This window comes from Pezoporus flaviventris, unplaced genomic scaffold, assembly GCF_033815535.1.
Source record: "Pezoporus flaviventris isolate CSIRO_AGI_PZ_B2104156 unplaced genomic scaffold, CSIRO_AGI_Pfla_v1 ptg000070l, whole genome shotgun sequence".
Lineage (NCBI taxonomy): Eukaryota > Metazoa > Chordata > Aves > Psittaciformes > Psittacidae > Pezoporus > Pezoporus flaviventris.
The window spans coordinates 7,422,110-7,441,483 of NW_026892618.1; the positions used below are offsets into that span (position 1 = coordinate 7,422,110).

The 19,374-nt window shown below is 41.8% G+C and overlaps 1 protein-coding gene across 1 annotated transcript in view; it reads right to left on the reverse strand.

Annotated features, from left to right (window-relative positions):
• Positions 1–14,348: 14,348 nt before the first annotated feature.
• The window catches only part of LOC133278980 (ovostatin-like), a 28,072-nt gene continuing 23,046 nt past the window's right edge, over positions 14,349–19,374 (reverse strand). The window contains exons 31-35 of the mRNA XM_061472308.1: positions 19,239–19,363; positions 18,959–19,049; positions 17,393–17,464; positions 16,020–16,122; positions 14,349–15,040 (exon numbers count right to left, since the gene is read on the reverse strand). Coding sequence (XP_061328292.1) covers positions 14,988–15,040; positions 16,020–16,122; positions 17,393–17,464; positions 18,959–19,049; positions 19,239–19,363 — 444 coding nt within the window. The 3' untranslated portion in view covers positions 14,349–14,987. The remainder of the gene's footprint in view (positions 15,041–16,019; positions 16,123–17,392; positions 17,465–18,958; positions 19,050–19,238; positions 19,364–19,374) is intronic.

The following is a 19,374-nucleotide window of genomic DNA, read 5'->3' on the forward strand; positions in this document are numbered from 1 at the left end:
CTGCAACATTCTCACCCAGTGCTCCAGAGAAAAGGAGTCAGCCCTCCAACTCCTCCCTGGCTCGTTCCTTAGATGTTAGTGCCTTTATAATTGCAGCAAGGGGTGGAGATCTTAGTCTATCTTACTACTTGCAAGAACCTCCCCTAACCCTACTGCAAGCTGAACAAACCCAGTCTTCAGACTATAACACTACTGCAGTCTCTGAATGTCTACACAAGATGTCTTTAGTGGTCTTCTTTTCAGGGTGAGGGGCTTTGCCCTTTGCACTGGGGCCTGGCACAGCACAGAAAAACACAAAATTATCTAAATTCTAAATGATCTAAAATCTAAACAGAATAAGCCTGTCAAACCAGATTAATATTTGAAGGTTTTGCCCACCTTGGAATTTATCATCTGGATTGATAGTCTGGGTGAAGTAGACTTTCTATATTTGGACACCTGCTTCTGGTTAAAATAATGTATTGGCCCCTCTTTTCCCTTGTGTCATAGATATTTTGAATATTGATGAAACTGAATGATAGAGAAGCCAGAAAGAGAAAGGTTCTTAACTATTTTTACCTTAACCATTGACAGCTTTACAGTGTTACTGATGTTTGATTAATTTCAGCTTGAAATTAGGCGTTTAATGGGTCCATGTAAATCTATTAGTACCCCAGGTTTCTAGTTTTCACACCTGTGTGAAAGCTGCTTGATTTTCTTCAGGAGAAAAAAAAAATCTGCTTTCATCCTCCTTCTTTTGTTCTCCTCTCCAGAGAAAATAAAGCACACTATGTGCTGCTCCCCATAAATAAAGCAGTGCTAGAAAACAGTTGCTTGATAACTGCAATTAATTTTTTTCTGTTCATATTGGTACCAGATCTGGCTGCAATGAAGTTATGAAGTCAAGTTTCTTCACCTGTATGGTGCTGCGCTTTGCACTTGTGGCTAGAACACTGTTCATAATTCACCAGTGTTTTGCCTGTTTCTGATCCGTGCTTGCATGGTGTTAAGGCTTTCTATCTCACCCACCTCTCATCAAAAAGCCAGTACACTGGAGGTGGACAAGAAATTAGGAGGGGGCACAGCCAAGACAGCTGACTCATGTGGACCAGAGAGATGTCCCATACCACACGACATCATGTGCAGCAATAGAAGGTGGGGAAAAGGAGTGAGGACATTTGTTGTTATGGCATTTGTCTTCTGAAGCAACTACTACATGTACTGAGGTCCTACTTCTCATTAAGTGGCTGGACATCTGCTTGCCAATGGGAAGCAGTGCATAAATTCCTTTTTCTTCTCTTTCATGTTAACCTTCTGTTTTCTTTATTTAACTGTCTTTATCTCAACCCACGAGCCTTTTCACCCTCCTTTTATCCCCCAATCCCCCTGAAAAGTACAGTCAGTGAAAGGCAGGGTGGGTCCTTGGCTGCTGGCTGGGGTCAACCCACCACTGTATGTTATCAACATGGTAAAATTTTGTAGACCTGAAACCAGAGAGATACAGCTTCAAAGGCAGAGTACTTGCATGGGAGCATGCTTTTCTCTAACCTCCTCACACATTGTGTGACTGTCTCTTCTTGTTTCTTGCTTGTGTGTGTGATAGTATTACCTGCCACATAGGGCAGCTCTGATACTTCACTTACATCTTCAAATTTATCACTGAAATGCCAAACCATACGAAACTGGAACAGGGCAGTAGCTGGTGGTTCCCAGACTCTCTCTCTGGCATGATGTGATTGTTTAGACCAGACACAACAGTCTGATGTTCCGCTCTGAAAGACCATCTCCCTGTCATTTCTATTAAAGAGGTTCTCTACCAGCTTCTACAGATTAGGAGCTTCACTAGGTCTCAGGCTTGATTTTCTCTGCAATGGAATACCCAGGAGCTATCAAAACCAGAAATCCACTGATGAAGACTTAAACTTGAGTTGACATTGTAAGAAAAGTAGATGATCAGTATTTCATGTTCTTGCTCTTTCTGGATTTTTCAGGTAGTTATGAATTTATGGCAACATAATAAAGTATTCATCCCAAACCAGCCAGTTTCATAATCATCACAGTCCATATCCTTAGGCAGCAAGAAGCATTCTGAGGCTACTTTTGAAAGTTTAACCAGAAGATCAACTGGGTTAGGTGACATTTAAAGTTTGTATAGATTGAGGACAGTAGTTGTATATAATTTACTGTTACAATGAGCAGGTTTTTAGGCCCAAATATTAATTAGACTGGGGCTTTGGTTAGAAAGTCCACTCTAGTATCTCCAAGAACTGGCACTAGGAATGATATCTTCTGTGCATATATGTCTTCTGAATGGTAACCAAGTGCAGGACAAAAATGACCCATGGATCCTATATCCAAATAACTTATTGCACTAGTTTAACATCTCCACTAACCAGAATGGAGAAGGTGCACACAGGAAATGCAATTATCTTGAATAAAGAAGTTATTGGACTAATACATTTGCAATCAAAGACATACCCTGGATGAAAAACAGCCACAACACCTTATCACAATAAAGGAAACTAGAGGTTATCCCTTCTTCTTGGCTATAACATATAATCATTTGTCTTCCACGGGAAAATCAAAGAACATTCTACTTGACACAACAAAAGTGTTGTTTCCACGATACCATCAATGTTTGCTTTTTGTTAGTTTGGTTTTGTTTTGGGTTTTTTTGGGGTGCTTTTGGTTTTGTTTTTTTCTGACTGCATGTTCATGCTCTTCAAATCCTACCCATTTTGTTTAACTCACCTGTATATGTGCAAGAAGCTTCTGAATATTGCTCTATAGAGAAATCAGAGATGCTACTCCATCACCAGGTCAAGATACTGTATTTGGGGTTCTGTTCTTTCCTCATAGAAGAATTAATTCAGACGACTGGCACCTAACTTAACCTAAACCTCCTCCCCACACATACCCACATAGAAGGCATGTAAGATTCTCTCCTTTATCCTCTGTCACCAAGATTTCTTAGAGATAGATTTCAAGGCTGCTGTGCTTTGTACCAACACCATGATTCCTTCCCAGGAGATTCTGGAAAACCTCGTTGAACTTTCTGGGCATATATAAGGAACTATGAAGTAATGTTGGAGAAATATCTGTGTACAGGTGGATTATCTTGCATTCCTGACTCAAAATGTGGTGTTTGTCAGCCTAATTTTGAATGTCACCTAAGCCATAACTTCAGACCTCAGCTAGTCTTGTTCAGTTTCAGCACAGCTTCGCTAGATCTGTGTGTTTGCAGACAGAAAGCAATGAGAGGGACCCTTGACAGCAGTAGAAGCAACTGGTTGATTTAGTTAACTTTGTTAATCTATACCCACCAGCTGAGTATAGTTTTCTGCCACTTAAACAGCCTTGCTGCAGGTGTAGTTAGACTGTAAAAATTTTGCCTCTACAGCTGTGGTTTTGTTTATTAGAGGCATTAGACACTTTCTATCAGTAAAAGCTTATCTTTATGAATAAAATCTGCCTTATTATGATAAACTATAGTAATACTACTCAAGTGGGTTTTTGTTTGTTTTTTTTTCATAGAGAACTGGTCACAGAGATTCCTGTGTCAAGGAATGACCTGACCTGAAATTTCACTCACTATTACTGCAAAGAACCCAATTTCTTTCCTGTGGGAGTCAAAAAATGGCTCTAAGAAAATTCCAGGAGCTTCATGTTTCTTTCTTGCTTTTGCAGTATTTGTACCTATTCACATTTCTTTTAATTATGGTACTGCTTCTTAGTCTTGCAGTTTATTGCCATCCCCCAACCATTCCTTGTGCTTGACTGGAGCAGTGGAGAAGAGAGTGACAGTTCTGTGAGAATTTGCACATCCTAGCAGAACAGCTTTGAACTAACTGTCTGAGTACTGCAGTTGGCAGTGGCATGACCTCTGGCAAAGCCCATTTGAGGAATTCCATGACTGCCTTCTCAGCAGCACCCCAGCTGGCAGTTTGGATATGTCTGCCAGACCTATAGCCATGTCTTTGTGGCATAGATACTGACACCTTTAACAATTTGTTTAGGCATAGTAAAGGTCGAAATGCTTGGTTTGGCCCAGGTGGTTGGGGAACAATGCTGAAAATGGTAACTACAGGTAAAGTCCTGCTTGGTCAATAGGGTCTCCAGTCAAGCATGCAAGATTTCTTTCATTGTTCTGAGACATGGGCCCTGACAAAGTGCTCTAGCAGCTCTGTAAGGTAAAAGGATAGCGAGTTCATTAAAGAAAATAAGTATATCCGTAGAGGAATAGTCACATCTTGCAGTGATTTTGATGAATGATGGAAATCCTTTCAACAAAAGTGTGGGAGAGGGAAGGGAGGGAGCGTAGAAGGGTGCATATTACTTCATCCTTGCATTCAGTTGCAAGGATTCTGTCATGCCAGAGACTCATATGAGTGTGGATGGATCAGTCAGAACCTATTTTCAAAGCTGTGACTTTTATCCTTCTGCCTGTGAAGAGGCTGAGGTCTGAGCAGGAAAAGCTCTGTGTGAGCTAAAGAATTAAGACCGTCTTTGCTGTGCAGTTTTGGTGGCAAATGTGCCGGTCAAAGGCAAGTGAATCTGGAAACTGACTTCTGTCACTGCACCTGCAAAACCTGGGCGTGGAGGCTGGTGGTCCTAGTTAAACACAGCTCACTCAGCAGAGCTTGGGCTAAGCTATAACCGTAGAGATACTGTTTGGCTACCAAGTTACTCTGCACTTTTGGGAGTGCTTTGAAGTTTTACTGTCCTTGTATGGAGAGGACTATGGTTATTCAACCCTCCTTTCTTTGTTGTCTTGACAGGCAACAGCAAGGGTTGGGTTCAACTGCAGAGAGGTCACTAATAAAATATCTGAATAATCTCCATGAAAAAATCTTTGGTACTTAGTAAGTTCATTCTTCATACTTGTAAACATAATTTTTTATTAGAGAGGGAAAAGAAATAATTAACAAGAGGTATCAAGAGGGGAATATTTGGCATGTAGTTTCCAAAATATAGCTATTTAAGCCCTTTCCTCTGGTGGGACAATTAGGCAGGCTGCGTGCTCCCTCCCTAAACCTCCCATGGTGGAAATCATCTTGTCTATAAAAGCTGACACTATGCATTTACTCTCCTGGCTACCAGAAAGGCACTGCAGGCTAAACCAGCCATCTCTACCATGCTGAAGATTGCCAAACCCATTCTCTGACCTCTCAGCCTCTGAGGAAAATCCTAACTCTTTATTTCTATTTCACAGTTTTGCACAACTCTCCTCTCTTCTAAGCCATAACTTCTGCACTCTGTACATAGAAGCATCTGCTTTAAATTTGGGTGACAACTTGTGTCAGTCACATGTAGAAAGAAATAAGATGTCTGAGGCTTTCATATTGCAGTAGCTTTTCTCTGCTTTATAGAAACCCTGCTTTTTTATTTAATTCTGCAGAAATGCCTCAAAAATTCATTGTAACACCAGACTTCTAAGTGCATGAGACTCTGTTAGTCCCCCTCATTTTCCTCTCCTTCTCTCCACTAGCTTACAGAGGAGTAGCCTTCGCTAGCTGATTGCCCTCCTTCTCTGGGTTTGAGAGGGGTTATCCAGGATTTTTGCTCCCCTGTGGGATCTCAGCCATCAGGCTTTAGAGCCTATAAAGGCTTTGCTGACATAATTGTACTCCTAAAGTCTTTCTGTGGAGTTGCAGCCACTCTTGACATGACGGATGTGAATCATGTCTCTGAACAGCAGGTTGGGCTGTCTGTGATAAGGGAACTGTGTCAAGGTAATGCCTTTACATGCTTCTTTGTACATGGTTACATGAATGCACCTTTGTGGTAAGGAACTGGGCCAAATGAAATTTCTCAGACATATTCTTTCGGGAAATGCTGTACGGCTGTTCCAGCTGCTCAGAGAAGGAAAGTGTGGATCTTGGTGTAGCCACTTCAAGGTTGCAAAACAATGTCTTCAGAACCAAGAGTTCATAGAAGGTGAATCCAAGAAATGAGACTTAAATCTTTAAGAGCAGGTGTTACTTCTACAGTCTATGTAGAAGTCTGTGTAGGCATGATATTGTTGGGCCTCAAATGTGAAAAAGAGGACTTAGGAGTCTCTTGCAGTAGTTGATAACACCAAATGTTGGAGGCTACAGTCCCTCTGTGAGTATGAGAGCATCGCTTTGAGCCTTTTGCCACTGACCAACATCTTGCTTTTAAATCCTTTTTTTTTTTTTGTTGGTGCAAAGGCTTTTTCTTTCCACCATGACATACCAGAAATTGAACTTGTTCCAGACACGTTATGGGAGCCATGCAAATGCTATTCAGAGCCTGCAGCTTTCTCTCCCTTTATCTGTTATTATTATCTACTTGGCACCACAACAATACTCTTGTGTTACTTGGTATATTAATTGCACTACTTTAAGGATGTCCCCCGGGGAGAGCCTGTTTGTGTCTTCAACCCCTGACCTTATGCCTGAAAAGTTTTTGGATTCATTCTCCACACATAAAGGCTGTTTTTGCTTCGTCTCCAGTGATAATATATTCTACAGCTTTACACTGAACTACTGAGCACTGTACAGAACAAGCTGGAGGATGTGTCCTTGATGAAGAGCTGTCATTCTTTATTATCTTCTATTACATTTCTAAACAGTTGAGACTTCCAACCCAGCTCAGGGCAAATAAGCTGACCTCAGGCAAATGGAAAGTCAGAGAAAGTCCTCATTGCAAAGAACTAGGTGTATTATAAGGCTACGGTGTCATAAACAGTGCTAGGCAAAACTGTATGTTGCACAGCAGCACTGGATGGAGATGAGGGAGTGACTGGAGCATCACATCCATGTCTAATGTCATCTCTAGTTGCTAGCCTGAGGGCAATGCAAGCACTTTGCTATTATGTGAAGCAGTGGTAGAGTCCTGGCTGTTCACACCTCTGAGGAAAGCCCCCAGAGTCTCTCCCGTCACATTCCCACAGACTGCAGCAGATGGATCCCATTGGGACTTCTGGAAGAAGTGGAAGCAGATGAGTGACCTTTTCTCACACTGGAAGTTAAAGGGAAGATTTATTCATCATAGTTTTAAGGTCCTCAAGCGTCCTTCCAACTATAGCAGTCAGTGTAAGAAAACGTAACTCAACTGACTTCTTTCTAAGACAGAGTGCGTCAGTTGGGAACAAAACTTGATGGCATATCTGGCTGTGACACCAGAGCCATGGGTCCTAACAGTCCTGTGTTCAGCGGACTCCAAATTCTACCAAAACCCAGGGAGGTGGAAAGGAAGATTCACACTGGCTTCAGTAGGGTCCAGACACTAGAAATCGATAGGAACAGCGGCCAAAGACCTGATGAGGTGGGTCCCTGGGGAACAGACAATTTGTGTGATTTGCACTCCAGCTGCATTAGTGGCTGTACCCCAGGAACTGCTCTGAGTTCAGAATGCTCTAACACGGCTTCATTAAAGATACAGTGGGGACAAAATAGTGAAGTCACAGTGAATCCTCTTTCCTTATCTGACAGAATTAAAATGAAGGAGCAGCTAGACACTATGTCCCATATGTGCTCTCTTTATAGCCTCCTGCATGTAAGGCCTCAGACTCAACTGTGCTGGCTTCTTGATTCTACTGGCTCCTCTTTGCTCTGGCTTCCAGTCATTCTTCTTTTTCTTGCAGTATATACCAACAGGCTTATAGTTCTTTCAGCTATTTTGTGAGCCCTCTGCTGACACTGGCAGGACCTTATATTCCTGGAAGAGACAGAAAATATCGAGGTAACCCCATCACACCAGAAGCCTGGAATTAGTTTGAAAATAATTATTTAACAAGCCTGCTACTCATAATTTTCATCCCAGACTGACTGCAAATCATGAAGCATGTTTTCAGAAACACAGAAATGTATCTAATGTCAGAACACAGTGAACTCTTGTTACTAAAATGATTGAAAAGGTTGATTTTTTTTTTTTCATAATTTTGGCAATTAATTCCATCACTTTATGTGGTGGACTTTCTGTTGGTGACAGCGGGATTGAGGGCTCCCCGAGCAAGTTTGCCAATGATACCAAGGTGTGTGGTGTGGCTGGAGGGAAAGGATGGGATTCAAAGGGACCTTGACATGCTTCAGAGGTGGCCAATGCCAGACTCATGAATTTCAACAATGTTAAGTGCAAAGTCCTACATCTGGATCAGGGCAATTCCAGGTAGAGCTACAGGCTGGGCAGAGAAGAGATTCAGAGCAACCCTCCAGAGAAGGACTTGGGGGTGCTGGCCAATGACAAACTGAACGTGAGCTGGCTTCAGTGTGTGCTCACAGCCAGAAAACAGCCTTATCCTGGGCTGCATCAAAAGCAGCGTGACCAGCAGGTCAAAGAAGGTGATCCTGCCCCTCTACTTTGCTCTTGTGAGACCCCACCTGGAGCACTTTATGCAGTCCTAGTGTCCTCAACATAAGAAGGACATGAAACTGTTGGAGCAAGTCCAGAGGAGGCCACAAGGATGATCAGGGGACTGGAGCACCTCACATACAAAGACAGGCTGAGAAAACTGGGGCTGTTCAGCCTGGAGAAGAGAAGGCTGCGTGGAGACCTCATAGCAGCCTTCCGGTATCTGAAGGGGGCCTACAGAGATGCTGGAGAAGGACTCTTCAACACAGACTGTAGCGAAAGGACAAGGGGTGATGGGTTTAAACTCAAACAGGAGAGATTTGAGTTACATATAAGGAAAAAGTTCTTGACTGTGAGGGTGGGGGGCCACTGGAACAGGCTGCCCAAAGAAGTGGTAAATGCTTCATCCCTGACAGTGTTCTAGGCCAGGTTGGAGAGAGCCTTGGGTGACATGGTTTAGTGTGAGGTGTCCCTGCTCAAGGCAGCGGGGATTGGAACTAGATGATGTTAAGGTCCTTTCCAACCCAAACCTTTCTATGATTCTATGCAGGGGTTGGCATCCTCTTACAATCAAAAGTAAGAGTCACATACATCCAAGAAACAAGTAAGAATCTACCACAACTGATTTTATGTAGTTGCAGTGCTCTATGTCCTCTTCCTAAGTTTCACCTAGTCTTTCTGGGCTACATAACTATGAAAGCTAGGGACATGTATGATTTCACTCTTCCCACTGTTTACAGGATCATGTCTCAGATTGTGCTAGTCTGTGCATCGCTCTTTGAGGCAAAACCAGTAGGAGCATGAGTCAAACAATGCTAAGTCACTGAATCCCCTCCAAGCATTCACACTGAACAAAACTAAGTGTCAACAAGAATGAAAGCCATCAAGTGACAACAATGAGAAAAGTCATGATGGATGACTACAGCAAGCAATAAAGGTTAGAAGAAAAAAAACCTGCAGCTTAATTGTTGGTGACAAATTGCAGAAATCAGGAAAAGTGAAACAGAGCAAGTAATGCTGAATATGTTTGCTCTGGGACAGTATTCAGCAGGGCAAATCTATTGGCCATGAGCTCTGCAGAGCCTCCAGCACTGATCAAGGACTTCCACAAGGTGCTGAAGGTTTCATGCAGATGCCATTGAGTTGGAGGCATTTTCTAGTCTTACCTGGCAACCAGATGCTCCTGCTAAATATAATCAGGCTATCATTCAGGCTTTTAAACAGACAGACCCTTTTAAACAAGGAATTGTTTAAATTAAGCAAATTAAACAAATTAAACAAATTCCTTTTAAACAAGGAATTGTTTTCACAGAAAATATATGCATACAGAAGTCTAGGGCCTGTCTATAAACTAAAGAATTGAGCGTAAACATACTGGTTTTGGCACCTAATAAAAACATGTTTTTGGAGATCAGAGGCAACCCTTGCCATTTGGTTTCATTGATTCACATGATCCTAAAAGCTCAGTATCTGAAGTCTCTGTCAATTGTTACATCTTTTCACAGGCAATTTTAAGAAGAAAATCCTTTGGCTCAGGTTTTCGTGTATTTACTGCAGTCTCAAAGAACAGTGAGCATTTACTACACCTTCCCAATACTTTAGGTGGATAAAAAGTCTTCAGAGGTGTCATTGCATGACACAGACTGCAAAGAACTGGAAAAAGGCTTAAAGGAATTGAGCCTTTTTATTGACTGGCTATGATAGGACCCAAAAGCTGCATCCACTGCTTGTGGCAAAGGATGACATTAACATGGCTATTATTGACTTGTCAGAAACATCAAGAGTAAGAACCTCCCACACTCCCCAAGTGATCTTTCAGGCTTATGTGGCTTTTCTAAAGATTTCTTCCGTACTTGCTTTGCCACTTTTGTCTATTCTTTACTTCATGACATCAAGTAAATTTTCACCAGTTCTTTCCACAGGAGGGAGTTACCCTTTAGTAAGGTAATGCTAAGAGCAGGGTGGCTCAGCTGTACAGACAAGAAATGAAACACACAAGAAAGAAATTGTGGTGTACAACTCATTGATTGAACAGTAGCGAGATTCATGCTTGTTACTACATGTGATAGGTTTCTGCTGCAACCTGCTGTGCAACAACTAATTTTTTACATAATTCAAAAATCAAGACTTTCTTACGGAGCTCATAAATAAACTAAGTAAAATTTCTTATGTAGAGACACGTAAGGGGGAAGAATGTGAAACAGCATAACATGAAAGTAGCCAAATTTCTCAAATTTACTGCATGAGCTAGAGAAATACATACAAATAAACCACAGTGAACCGAGGCCAAATAGCCTCAAAGCTCTGTTTTCACTCCTGGCAAACAAATGAAATTAAAATCTCAAAGAAGTAAGAGTGTGGGACATAGTTCAACCTGTCTGACTTGCATTGAGGTTAAGCAAACTCCTGAGTTCCTGCATCAGCAAATTCAGATGATCAGCTCCATGAGAAAAAATTTGTGTGACTGGTTGTGCTGGATGTGAAAGAGTTACAGAAGTAAAAGTAGGCTATAAAATGCAGATTTTGCTAGATACCACTGGCAATGTCCCAGCCACTCCCTGTCACTCTAGTGTTTTTGACATTTATGGCAAAATTTAAATGCTGTACTTTTGAAAGAATCTGCATTTCATATCAGTTTCCATCTGACCAGTCTTGCAGTTGGCCATTCACTGAAATGCCATTAAACAAAGGCTTTTGTTTGGTAGCATGCTGAGTGTACACAGCTGAAGAAGGTGGATTGAACTAGTCTGACTGATCCTTCTTGAAGCTCACACAGTCTTTTGTGGTGAGAGGAATGGAAGAGCAAGGGGAGTTTGGGGTCACTGAAAAACGGCTTGGCACCTTAATATCTTCAGATTCATAGCTAATTCCTTATCATGTGTCTGTCTACACCAAAAGTCACCACGAGGTCTCACACAAACATAAAAACATTGCTTTTAGTGTGACTTTGGGTCAACTATTGTGCTTAGGGGATGCTTCTGCTGGGACAGAAATGCTGGGGATAGGACCTCTGGGTTTCGAGCAGAAGTGGAGGAGGTGAGGGTCACTCACTTCATTATATCCTTTTCTCAGAATGTCTTTTTCTTTTTTTTCCAAAAGGTAGAAACTCACATCAATCACCACCAAAATTGTCATGGAAGAAACTACTCTTGCACTTCAATAAAGCAAAGATTAAATCCAACCCAAAGAAAGCAGAGAGTTCTATTCCCATACCTGTGTCCATCCTGAGGACAGTACCCAAAAATATTGATGGCATGGCATGTAATCATAAATGTTGTTTTACACATCAAAGTGTCCTTTCAGGCTTGCCTGCATGCAGAGTGCTATCACATGAAAAGCTTCTACGTGCCCAAAGCTCTCAAATGCCAGGTGGTGTATTTAGAAAGACAGGATATGTCAGAGCATGGGGTCAGGTTCCTGAGGGAGTGAAGGCACTTGGTTCACATCAGACAGGTTCTAAATTGACAAAAATTCATAAAGAGGCATAGTATCCTATGCCCTATTCTTCAGCTGTTTAGCACAGCTACCCAGCTGCTTCCCAAAATTTCCTAAGTCCTCATGTTGCTAAATTCCTGAAGTCTGCATTTTTGCCTGGACCCCAATGTCACTCTCAAGCTGTATACTCTCCTGCTACCTGATGTGCAGAAACTCTTACCCTATCTCAAGCCTTCACCAAATGCACATGAAAAGCACCCAGAAAGAGAGTTCTGGGAGTTGTTACACACCTTGCCTCAACCTATCCAGTGGTAATGGTGTTTGTCTTTGACAGAAATTATTTGTGAAGTCCCCTGTCTTTCTGTAGAGAAGACCCGAGTCTGTGGGTGACTTGACACAAGAGTCAGAGTAGCTGCTGTGAAGCAGACTATGGACATGCCTAAACAGGCCAGTTAACCTCCAAATTTCAGCTTGTTCATGTCTCCCCCACCCAGATTTGTGCAGAAGGATTTGAATTTATCTGCATCTGTTAATGCATGACCAAGCTGAGACAGAGAGGACATGCCCAAAGACATTTTTGGTCAACTTCAGAGGACATATGAGGAAATAGAAATGTATTTCCAAGGAGAAGAAAAGGAAAGACTTTCATCTGACTAGAAATGCCACAGTTCAGACTATTTTTTATCTTAAATAGTATCCAAGATAGTAACCTGAGAAGAGGTTGCTCACAAGGGCTATCCAAGACAGTATCGGTCTGATTTTACATTCCCACAACTCCTTTACTTACAGAGACAGCGGAGTTTGTAATAAAGGGTATTGTATTTGACTAAAACTGAAGACAGCTGTAATAACCCAACTCATATCGGAGCACAGGAGCCCTACTGCACGTCTGAACTTGCAGAAAACTCTGAGCAACAAGCCAAGAAATACCTGTACTGGGAGTAACTGATTGATGAATAGGCTCCTTGTCTGTAGGTATGTCTATATATGTGTATGTTGGTATGTGACCCAGAAGAGAAAACCCCCTGCAGAAAAATACTGCTTCACACGGTGTGGCTGAAAGTTCAGCACAGTCACTAGCATTTGCTTTTATTCGTCAGGGACAAGTGGTAGATTATTGTCCTGGATGCAGCAAGAAAGGTGATCTCAGTAAGCCTTTGCTAACCTGCAGGCTTTAGGTTCTGTGATCTTATCTCAGGGGAAATACCTGGTGCTAAATCACTTTACAGTTCTTTTTAAAAAACATGTGAAAGTTGGTCAAAGACATAAATAATAAAAGAAGTTGTTTTGGGGATGGTAGGTTATATTTTTACAGCTTTCAAGTAAAATGTCCTTAATTTTTGTCTCTCCCACCCAATGGGCCTTTCCTTAGGGAACCTCCTGGATGAGTGCCTTTTACAGTGCAATGAAGGACCTATGCATGATTGCTTTTGGCTGCAAGGAGAACTAATGTTTAGTAAATTGTTCAGAACTAAAAAAGCAATTGCAGTGCAGACTTAGTGGACAGGTTTGGGTGTTTTCTGTTACCTGAGTCATGCATCTTGATACACTGCTCACAGTTGTAGTTCATTTTAAAGAGGCTTGCACTGTGGTCCTGAGAAGACAGTGGAGATTCTTCCTCTGCAACTGTCTCCTGCTTTGAGTTTCTGGTTTCTAGCAGGTGGTTCATAGAATAGGAGGTTTCATTTGATGTCCTGCACAGGTTCCTTCTAAGCTATCCTTTATGCGCTTCTACTGCTTCCAAATTTCTTCTGTACCTTTCTGGGATTACATTGAGCCTGTGGGTCTCTTTCATGGCTGCCCCTTAACACAAAGGCTCCTGCACACCTCAGGGCAATAGGATTAGTTTCACTTTAGCCATCTCAGGGCAAGCTTGACCACTCTACTGAACAGTGGTCTCAGGGTGTACAAAAGTCTCTTCCTCTGCTACCATTTCATATTGTGCGGTCTGCCTCACAGTAGGCACACTGATTTGCATCAAAATCTGCTTTGAGAAGTCCATTTTTATGATAAATAAGCTAGTCTCTTCCAAAACTAGGAATATGTCTAGCGCCCTGACTGAAGAAAGAGCAGCTCAGTGATATGATTAAATTGGCAGATGTCTGCTCAGATTGTTATGGACATGTGATTGGCTTCTGTGGCCCCTACATTAATGTGATCTGGTCAGGACAAAGGTAATGACAGTGTGTGTGTGGCTGTCTGCTGTACCTGTTCTCTAAATGCAGAAAGCATGACAGGAAGTTTCTTGTACTTTGCCATCTCATCATAAGCTCCTCGTGGCTCTCTTCAACTTTCATCCTGTCCACATCTCCTCATTTTTCTCCCTCCACAGGCTCCATGGGGTCCACCATTTCCCCCGACCCCTTTTCAAAGAGATTCTGTGTCACAGTTCTCAAGTTTCTCCCACTGTTATGCTGAACTAATGCACTTTTTCTGGAGTTTCTGGGTAGAAAGCTTCCATCACATAGGCCAGGACCCCAGTTCTGTCTGTGCCACAAGATGCCACTCATGTCAGGATGTCGTCATTGATTGACATATCCAAGGTACGAAATTTTTATCTTATGAAATATCTTACAGCAACCAGTTCTAGATAAAAGGAGTGGAGACCGGGACAAATAGCATGGACAATCAGAAGGTTTTATTATAAAGAGCAGTAAAATATGAGCTGTTAATCTGAAAAAAACCTTTCTAAATAGAGGTAAAAACCGCACAAAAGTTGTCTCCCTGTGACTAGAATTCTGACCTCTGTAAACCACTCAGTCCAGTTACTGACAAAGGTGAGGTTCAAAGTAATTTCTGCAGAATCTTCCTTCAGGATAAACAGAAAGACCAAAACAAGTAAAATCTATAGAACATTCACCAGTAGCAGATTATTCTCCTAATCTTGGATTTCTTAAGAGGAATCTGTGGCCATGAGTACACATTTCAGGAGTTTACCTTTACACAAAGCTCTCACCAGAACGTATGTCATGGGTTTTCAAAAAGATGAATGGTCAGGGTTAACAATTGCACAGTACCTCCCTTGTTAGGAAAAGCACTTTATCTGGAGTTTCTGATCCACACTGACCCCAAGCTCTTTTGAAATATGGGCCAGAATGGGTCATTCTGATCTACTGCAGTTTGGGATTTGCTTATTTTTCATTCTTCTATATGATTTTCATTGCTCTCCCAGAAATAACCAAGTCTCTTATCCTCTCCTTCCTCTACAAATGCTGGTCTGATACCTTCTGATTATCTCTTCTGGCACATATCTAATTTCAGCTGGAAGGTGGGGAGCAGGGTGATTTGTATTCTGCAAGGGCGTATTCATCTGAAAAGAAGAAAGGAAGATGACATTTTTATAAGTGAGAAATCATTCTGACCCCAGTTTGTGCGCACTTGCGATTAATGCATTATGAACCAGAAAACATTTGATAGATGTTGTGATAGCCTTCCAGCTGTCAAGGCACTCAGTTACAGGGGTGCACAGTCAGAACCCAATGCACTCCTCTGGCTATGCTTGACAGGACACATCATTGCTGAGATCATGAAAGATGTGGATCAGGTGGCAGAACATGTGCTCCAGGGCCAGTTCTCTGGACACTGCTGCTAATCTGTTAGGATGCAGCTCCCAAAGGTTGTGCCACGCTTGAGAAAAGCACAGGGAAACCTGTCCTGGGTAATGTCTGATAACTGAGTAATGTCTGATGCAACTGTAATCCTGTGAGGCCAGACTGGGAAAGGTGGTCAGACACTTCACTTTCTAGTTAGGTGCTTAAATTCCTTTTGAGTTCAGTGGAACCGTCATTCCTACCTAAGTATTTAAACTACACAAAAGAGGAGCTTCTTGACAGCAGCCTTCTATGGTAATATAAAGCAAAAATATGAGATAACCCACACCAGGAAAGTCAGGGCCACCGCTGCATTTGAGTTATTGATTTTTAACCATAGTGTTCAAGCTGTGGAAAAAAAGCGGAATCACACTTCTTTATGTATGTAGTTTATAGGAAAACAACTCCTGACATACCACTTTCTAATCTGCTTTATGTCTAAATGCAGCCGAAAAAGAAAAGATGGGGGAGAAACTGTGTATGATCTGCAAACCCTTTGCAATTCAGCAGTCAAAACCAGCAGAATTGCCAACTTGCTCTCCACTTGTCTCTCCTGAGACACAAAGGTAGCAAATGCAGTAAAGGGAAGAGAGGCTTGCACAGAGAGAGCAAGGGAAAACACACTGTCCACACTTTGTAAATACTGAGATCAATACTTCAATTTCACTGGTTTTGCTCAGGCCTACTAAGGTCACCTACCTGTTTCGTAGTAATCATACATATGTACTGGCACTGGTTTGATATCTGAGACAGGCAGGCTTTGCTCCACACTGAAGGAGAAGTTTATTTCCTTCTGGGAAACCTGGAAATGGCAAGACAAGAAAATTCATCAGACTTTTTCTTCTTATATCTACCCTGAGGCTAAGGTTGAAGAAGGCATTTCTGGGTCAGACTGTGTGATAAAGTGCCATTCTCAGTTCTCTCCAGATCGTAAACTTGATATCAAATCAGGTTAATTGTTTAAAAGCTGTTGCTAAATAAGTTTTGTTGCTAAAATTGCGTGCTCTTTTCTTTCTTTCTCTTCGTATTTCCATTGCCAATTATCCCAGCCATTCCTTGGTTACTGCAGCTTTCAGCACATCAGCATTCATCTTGTCATTGAAAGTTGCCAGTAATTTCTTTCCTTGCCCTTTCCAGATAAAATCACCTTCAGCACCTTTATGAATCTTCTCCTCCCTTTTCTTTCTTAGATCACTTTGAGCTCAAGATGTCCATCCTCCCCTGTGATTCTGTTCCTCAGTCCACACTCTTGAAGCTATATATCCCAAACTTTCCTCTAGCCTCAGCTTCCTCAGCTGCCCAAACTTCCTCTTGTGCATCCCTGCTCTCTTCACCCTTTGTCCTTGTTTTTATCTTGCTGACCACTTTATAGGAATGGAGCCATGGACAAGGGCTCTGGAGAACTTTCTGCATCCCTGGTGTCCCACTGAGTAAATTTTTCACATCTCAAGATCTCAGCTTCTCTGTGAATTCAGAACACTGACTCCAATCTTCCTTACTAGATTCTTGGAGACCATAAGAACTACTAATAATTACTATTTGAGAGGTAGATACTGTTACTATTTCATTTTGGTTCCTCTCTCCTTCCCTTCTTGGTATTTTAAGATCCCCTCTGTTTTAATTTTCATCTTTCTCCTCTCTCATTCCCTTTATCAATGTCACTGATGTGGAAGAACTATTCTTTTCATGCATAAATCTCTCTAAAAGGGAGGGGACGATACTGACTCCCTGTAAAATGCTCTCAGATTAATTGATGAGAAGCCTCACTTAGTGGCTGAGCAATATTATGTGGACTGGAAACTTTTGCAACATGGACTGCAATTTAGCTGTGTTTGAGAAATGCTATTTAATCATACAGCATTCTTCACAAAAAGCAATAAATGCTTATCACTTCACTGTAGACTACAACTACTTTGTATATATAGATTTGATGTTGGATTGAATGAAACCCCTTTACATCTTTAAGACGTGTATTGCTAATCTGCTATTAATGAGATATACTTGTTTTAATCTGGGAGCCTGTTTTAAACTTCCAATTTAATGAAACCAAAAAAGAAACCTCCCAGACTTACCTTCTGAAGGTAGAAAAAGATGTGGTTGTTCTTGATATCTACACGATCCACAACAGAATTCCGGTACTGAAGCTTTAAATAAGGCAAATAATAGCAATGTTAACATAGGAGACTTGCCAAGGACACTTAGAAATAACTATTCCGTAGCAAAACACGTTTAAAGTGGCTGCCACCCTCCTCCTGTGCCATTCTGACATCTCTTGGCCAAAATGAGAAACGCAAGTAGAGCATTTTCACAACAGGCCGAGTGCAAACCAATCACAATGATGAACAGTTTTACCAGTCAGCTTCGGTGCATATGACTTCAGCATTAACTTGAATGCTCTCATTTCAATGAGAATTTACACTTACACGACATTTCTGCAGCTCAAGCTGACTCACTTGCTAGTCCATTGTATATTTTAAAATAACCCAAATGTTTTAAAAAAACTAGAAAAGCGTATGAGCAAAATTATTTTCCTATAAAATCACACAACCCCAAAATATTCCAAACTTTAAAACCAGCTCTTTCTTTTTTTCCCCAAGTACCTATTAAAAGGAATAGCATGCCAGTGTAACTTGCTAATGGAAAAATCTTGCAAAGTAAAGTTATGAATCTTACACAGTTCTAGCCAAAAAAAAAAGGAATTCAGGCCTGAAGGATGAATGATTACAAGTGTACCAAGCTATGAGCAGACTACAGTGAACTGCATTCTTCTTGTTGACCACTTGAAGTCTTGGCCAAATACTGAAGATACCAGAGGATCTGATTCAGCTATGGGAGAGACCAGGCCTTGGGAGCAGAAACTGGTCAGGCTATTGGGCTTGACCAGTTGCAGAGACTCCTTTGTGTTTGTTTGGGTGTGTGCACATGCCTGCATGAGGCAACTGGGAGGCCAAGCCCAGTTGCTGCAGAGACTGCATGTCTACTGTTTACTGAAGATACATCATGGATATGTTAGCCGTTTACTGGAGATACCCACCATGCATATATGTGAATGCTGGGGGGCACTCTAGGGTCCTGCCACTAGAGTGCTGCTGCAGCCTTGGGGGTGCACATGTCCAGGTCCCAGAAACTGGATAGAACAATAATCAGCTACTGGGCAGATTGGGTGTCTAAGGTCAGCTACATACATGTATACATTCATATATATATGTATGTTTATCTTTCCCACAAATGAGTTTTCAGTCTGGTTACCCAGGAAAGGAAACAGAATAAGGTCATTTGTGCTGCGGTTGTGTAAATGCTGTCTTTCTGTCTCTGATGACCTGTGGGGCCAGCCTTGTAGGTATTTAGATATGTGTGTGATGTGTATGTCTGCCTATTGAGAACACACAGACTGCTGTTGGCTGTACCTGGGGATATGAAGCTGCAGCAGTCTCATATCTATTGGGCTACTGGATTTGGCAGCTCCTAATAGATTTGTCTTCAATAGATGAACAGCTACACGTCTGAGAGTGTAACAGAAGGCTGTACCCAGAGACTTGGCAGAATTCCCCTGGGGCTCCAGTTTGCTAACCAGAGACTATTTTTATCTGCTTCCTATGCTTTCAGTGTTTGCCATTCACTTTGCTCTCATTCTTTACCTTTTCCAGGGAAGACCTTACAGGAACAAAACCTGAGAGCATCTTCACATCAATAATAGCCATGTTGGAGACTTTGCGGTTTCCTGTGTAACTAAAATGAGAAAAGTTCTGTTAGTCTGGTCTGCAAATGGAAAGGAGGCCAGTGAACTGGATTTTCAGGTCCCAATGATCCTTTTTGACTTCCTGCAGCAGTAGCGGTTAACTGCTTGTACTTAAATCCTTCCTTTGATGCCTTAACAAACTATGAATGCAAAGGGGTTGGTCAATAAGAAGAAGTTACCTGGCAGAGATGACAAGGTCAAACTTTGGTGGGAAGTTGCTTGTGCAAGATACATTGGCTGGCCGTATGGAGAGAGAAAATCCTGCAACTTTTTTTGGCAAATGGATGTTGTATCTCAGTGTGGTCTAAAAGAGAT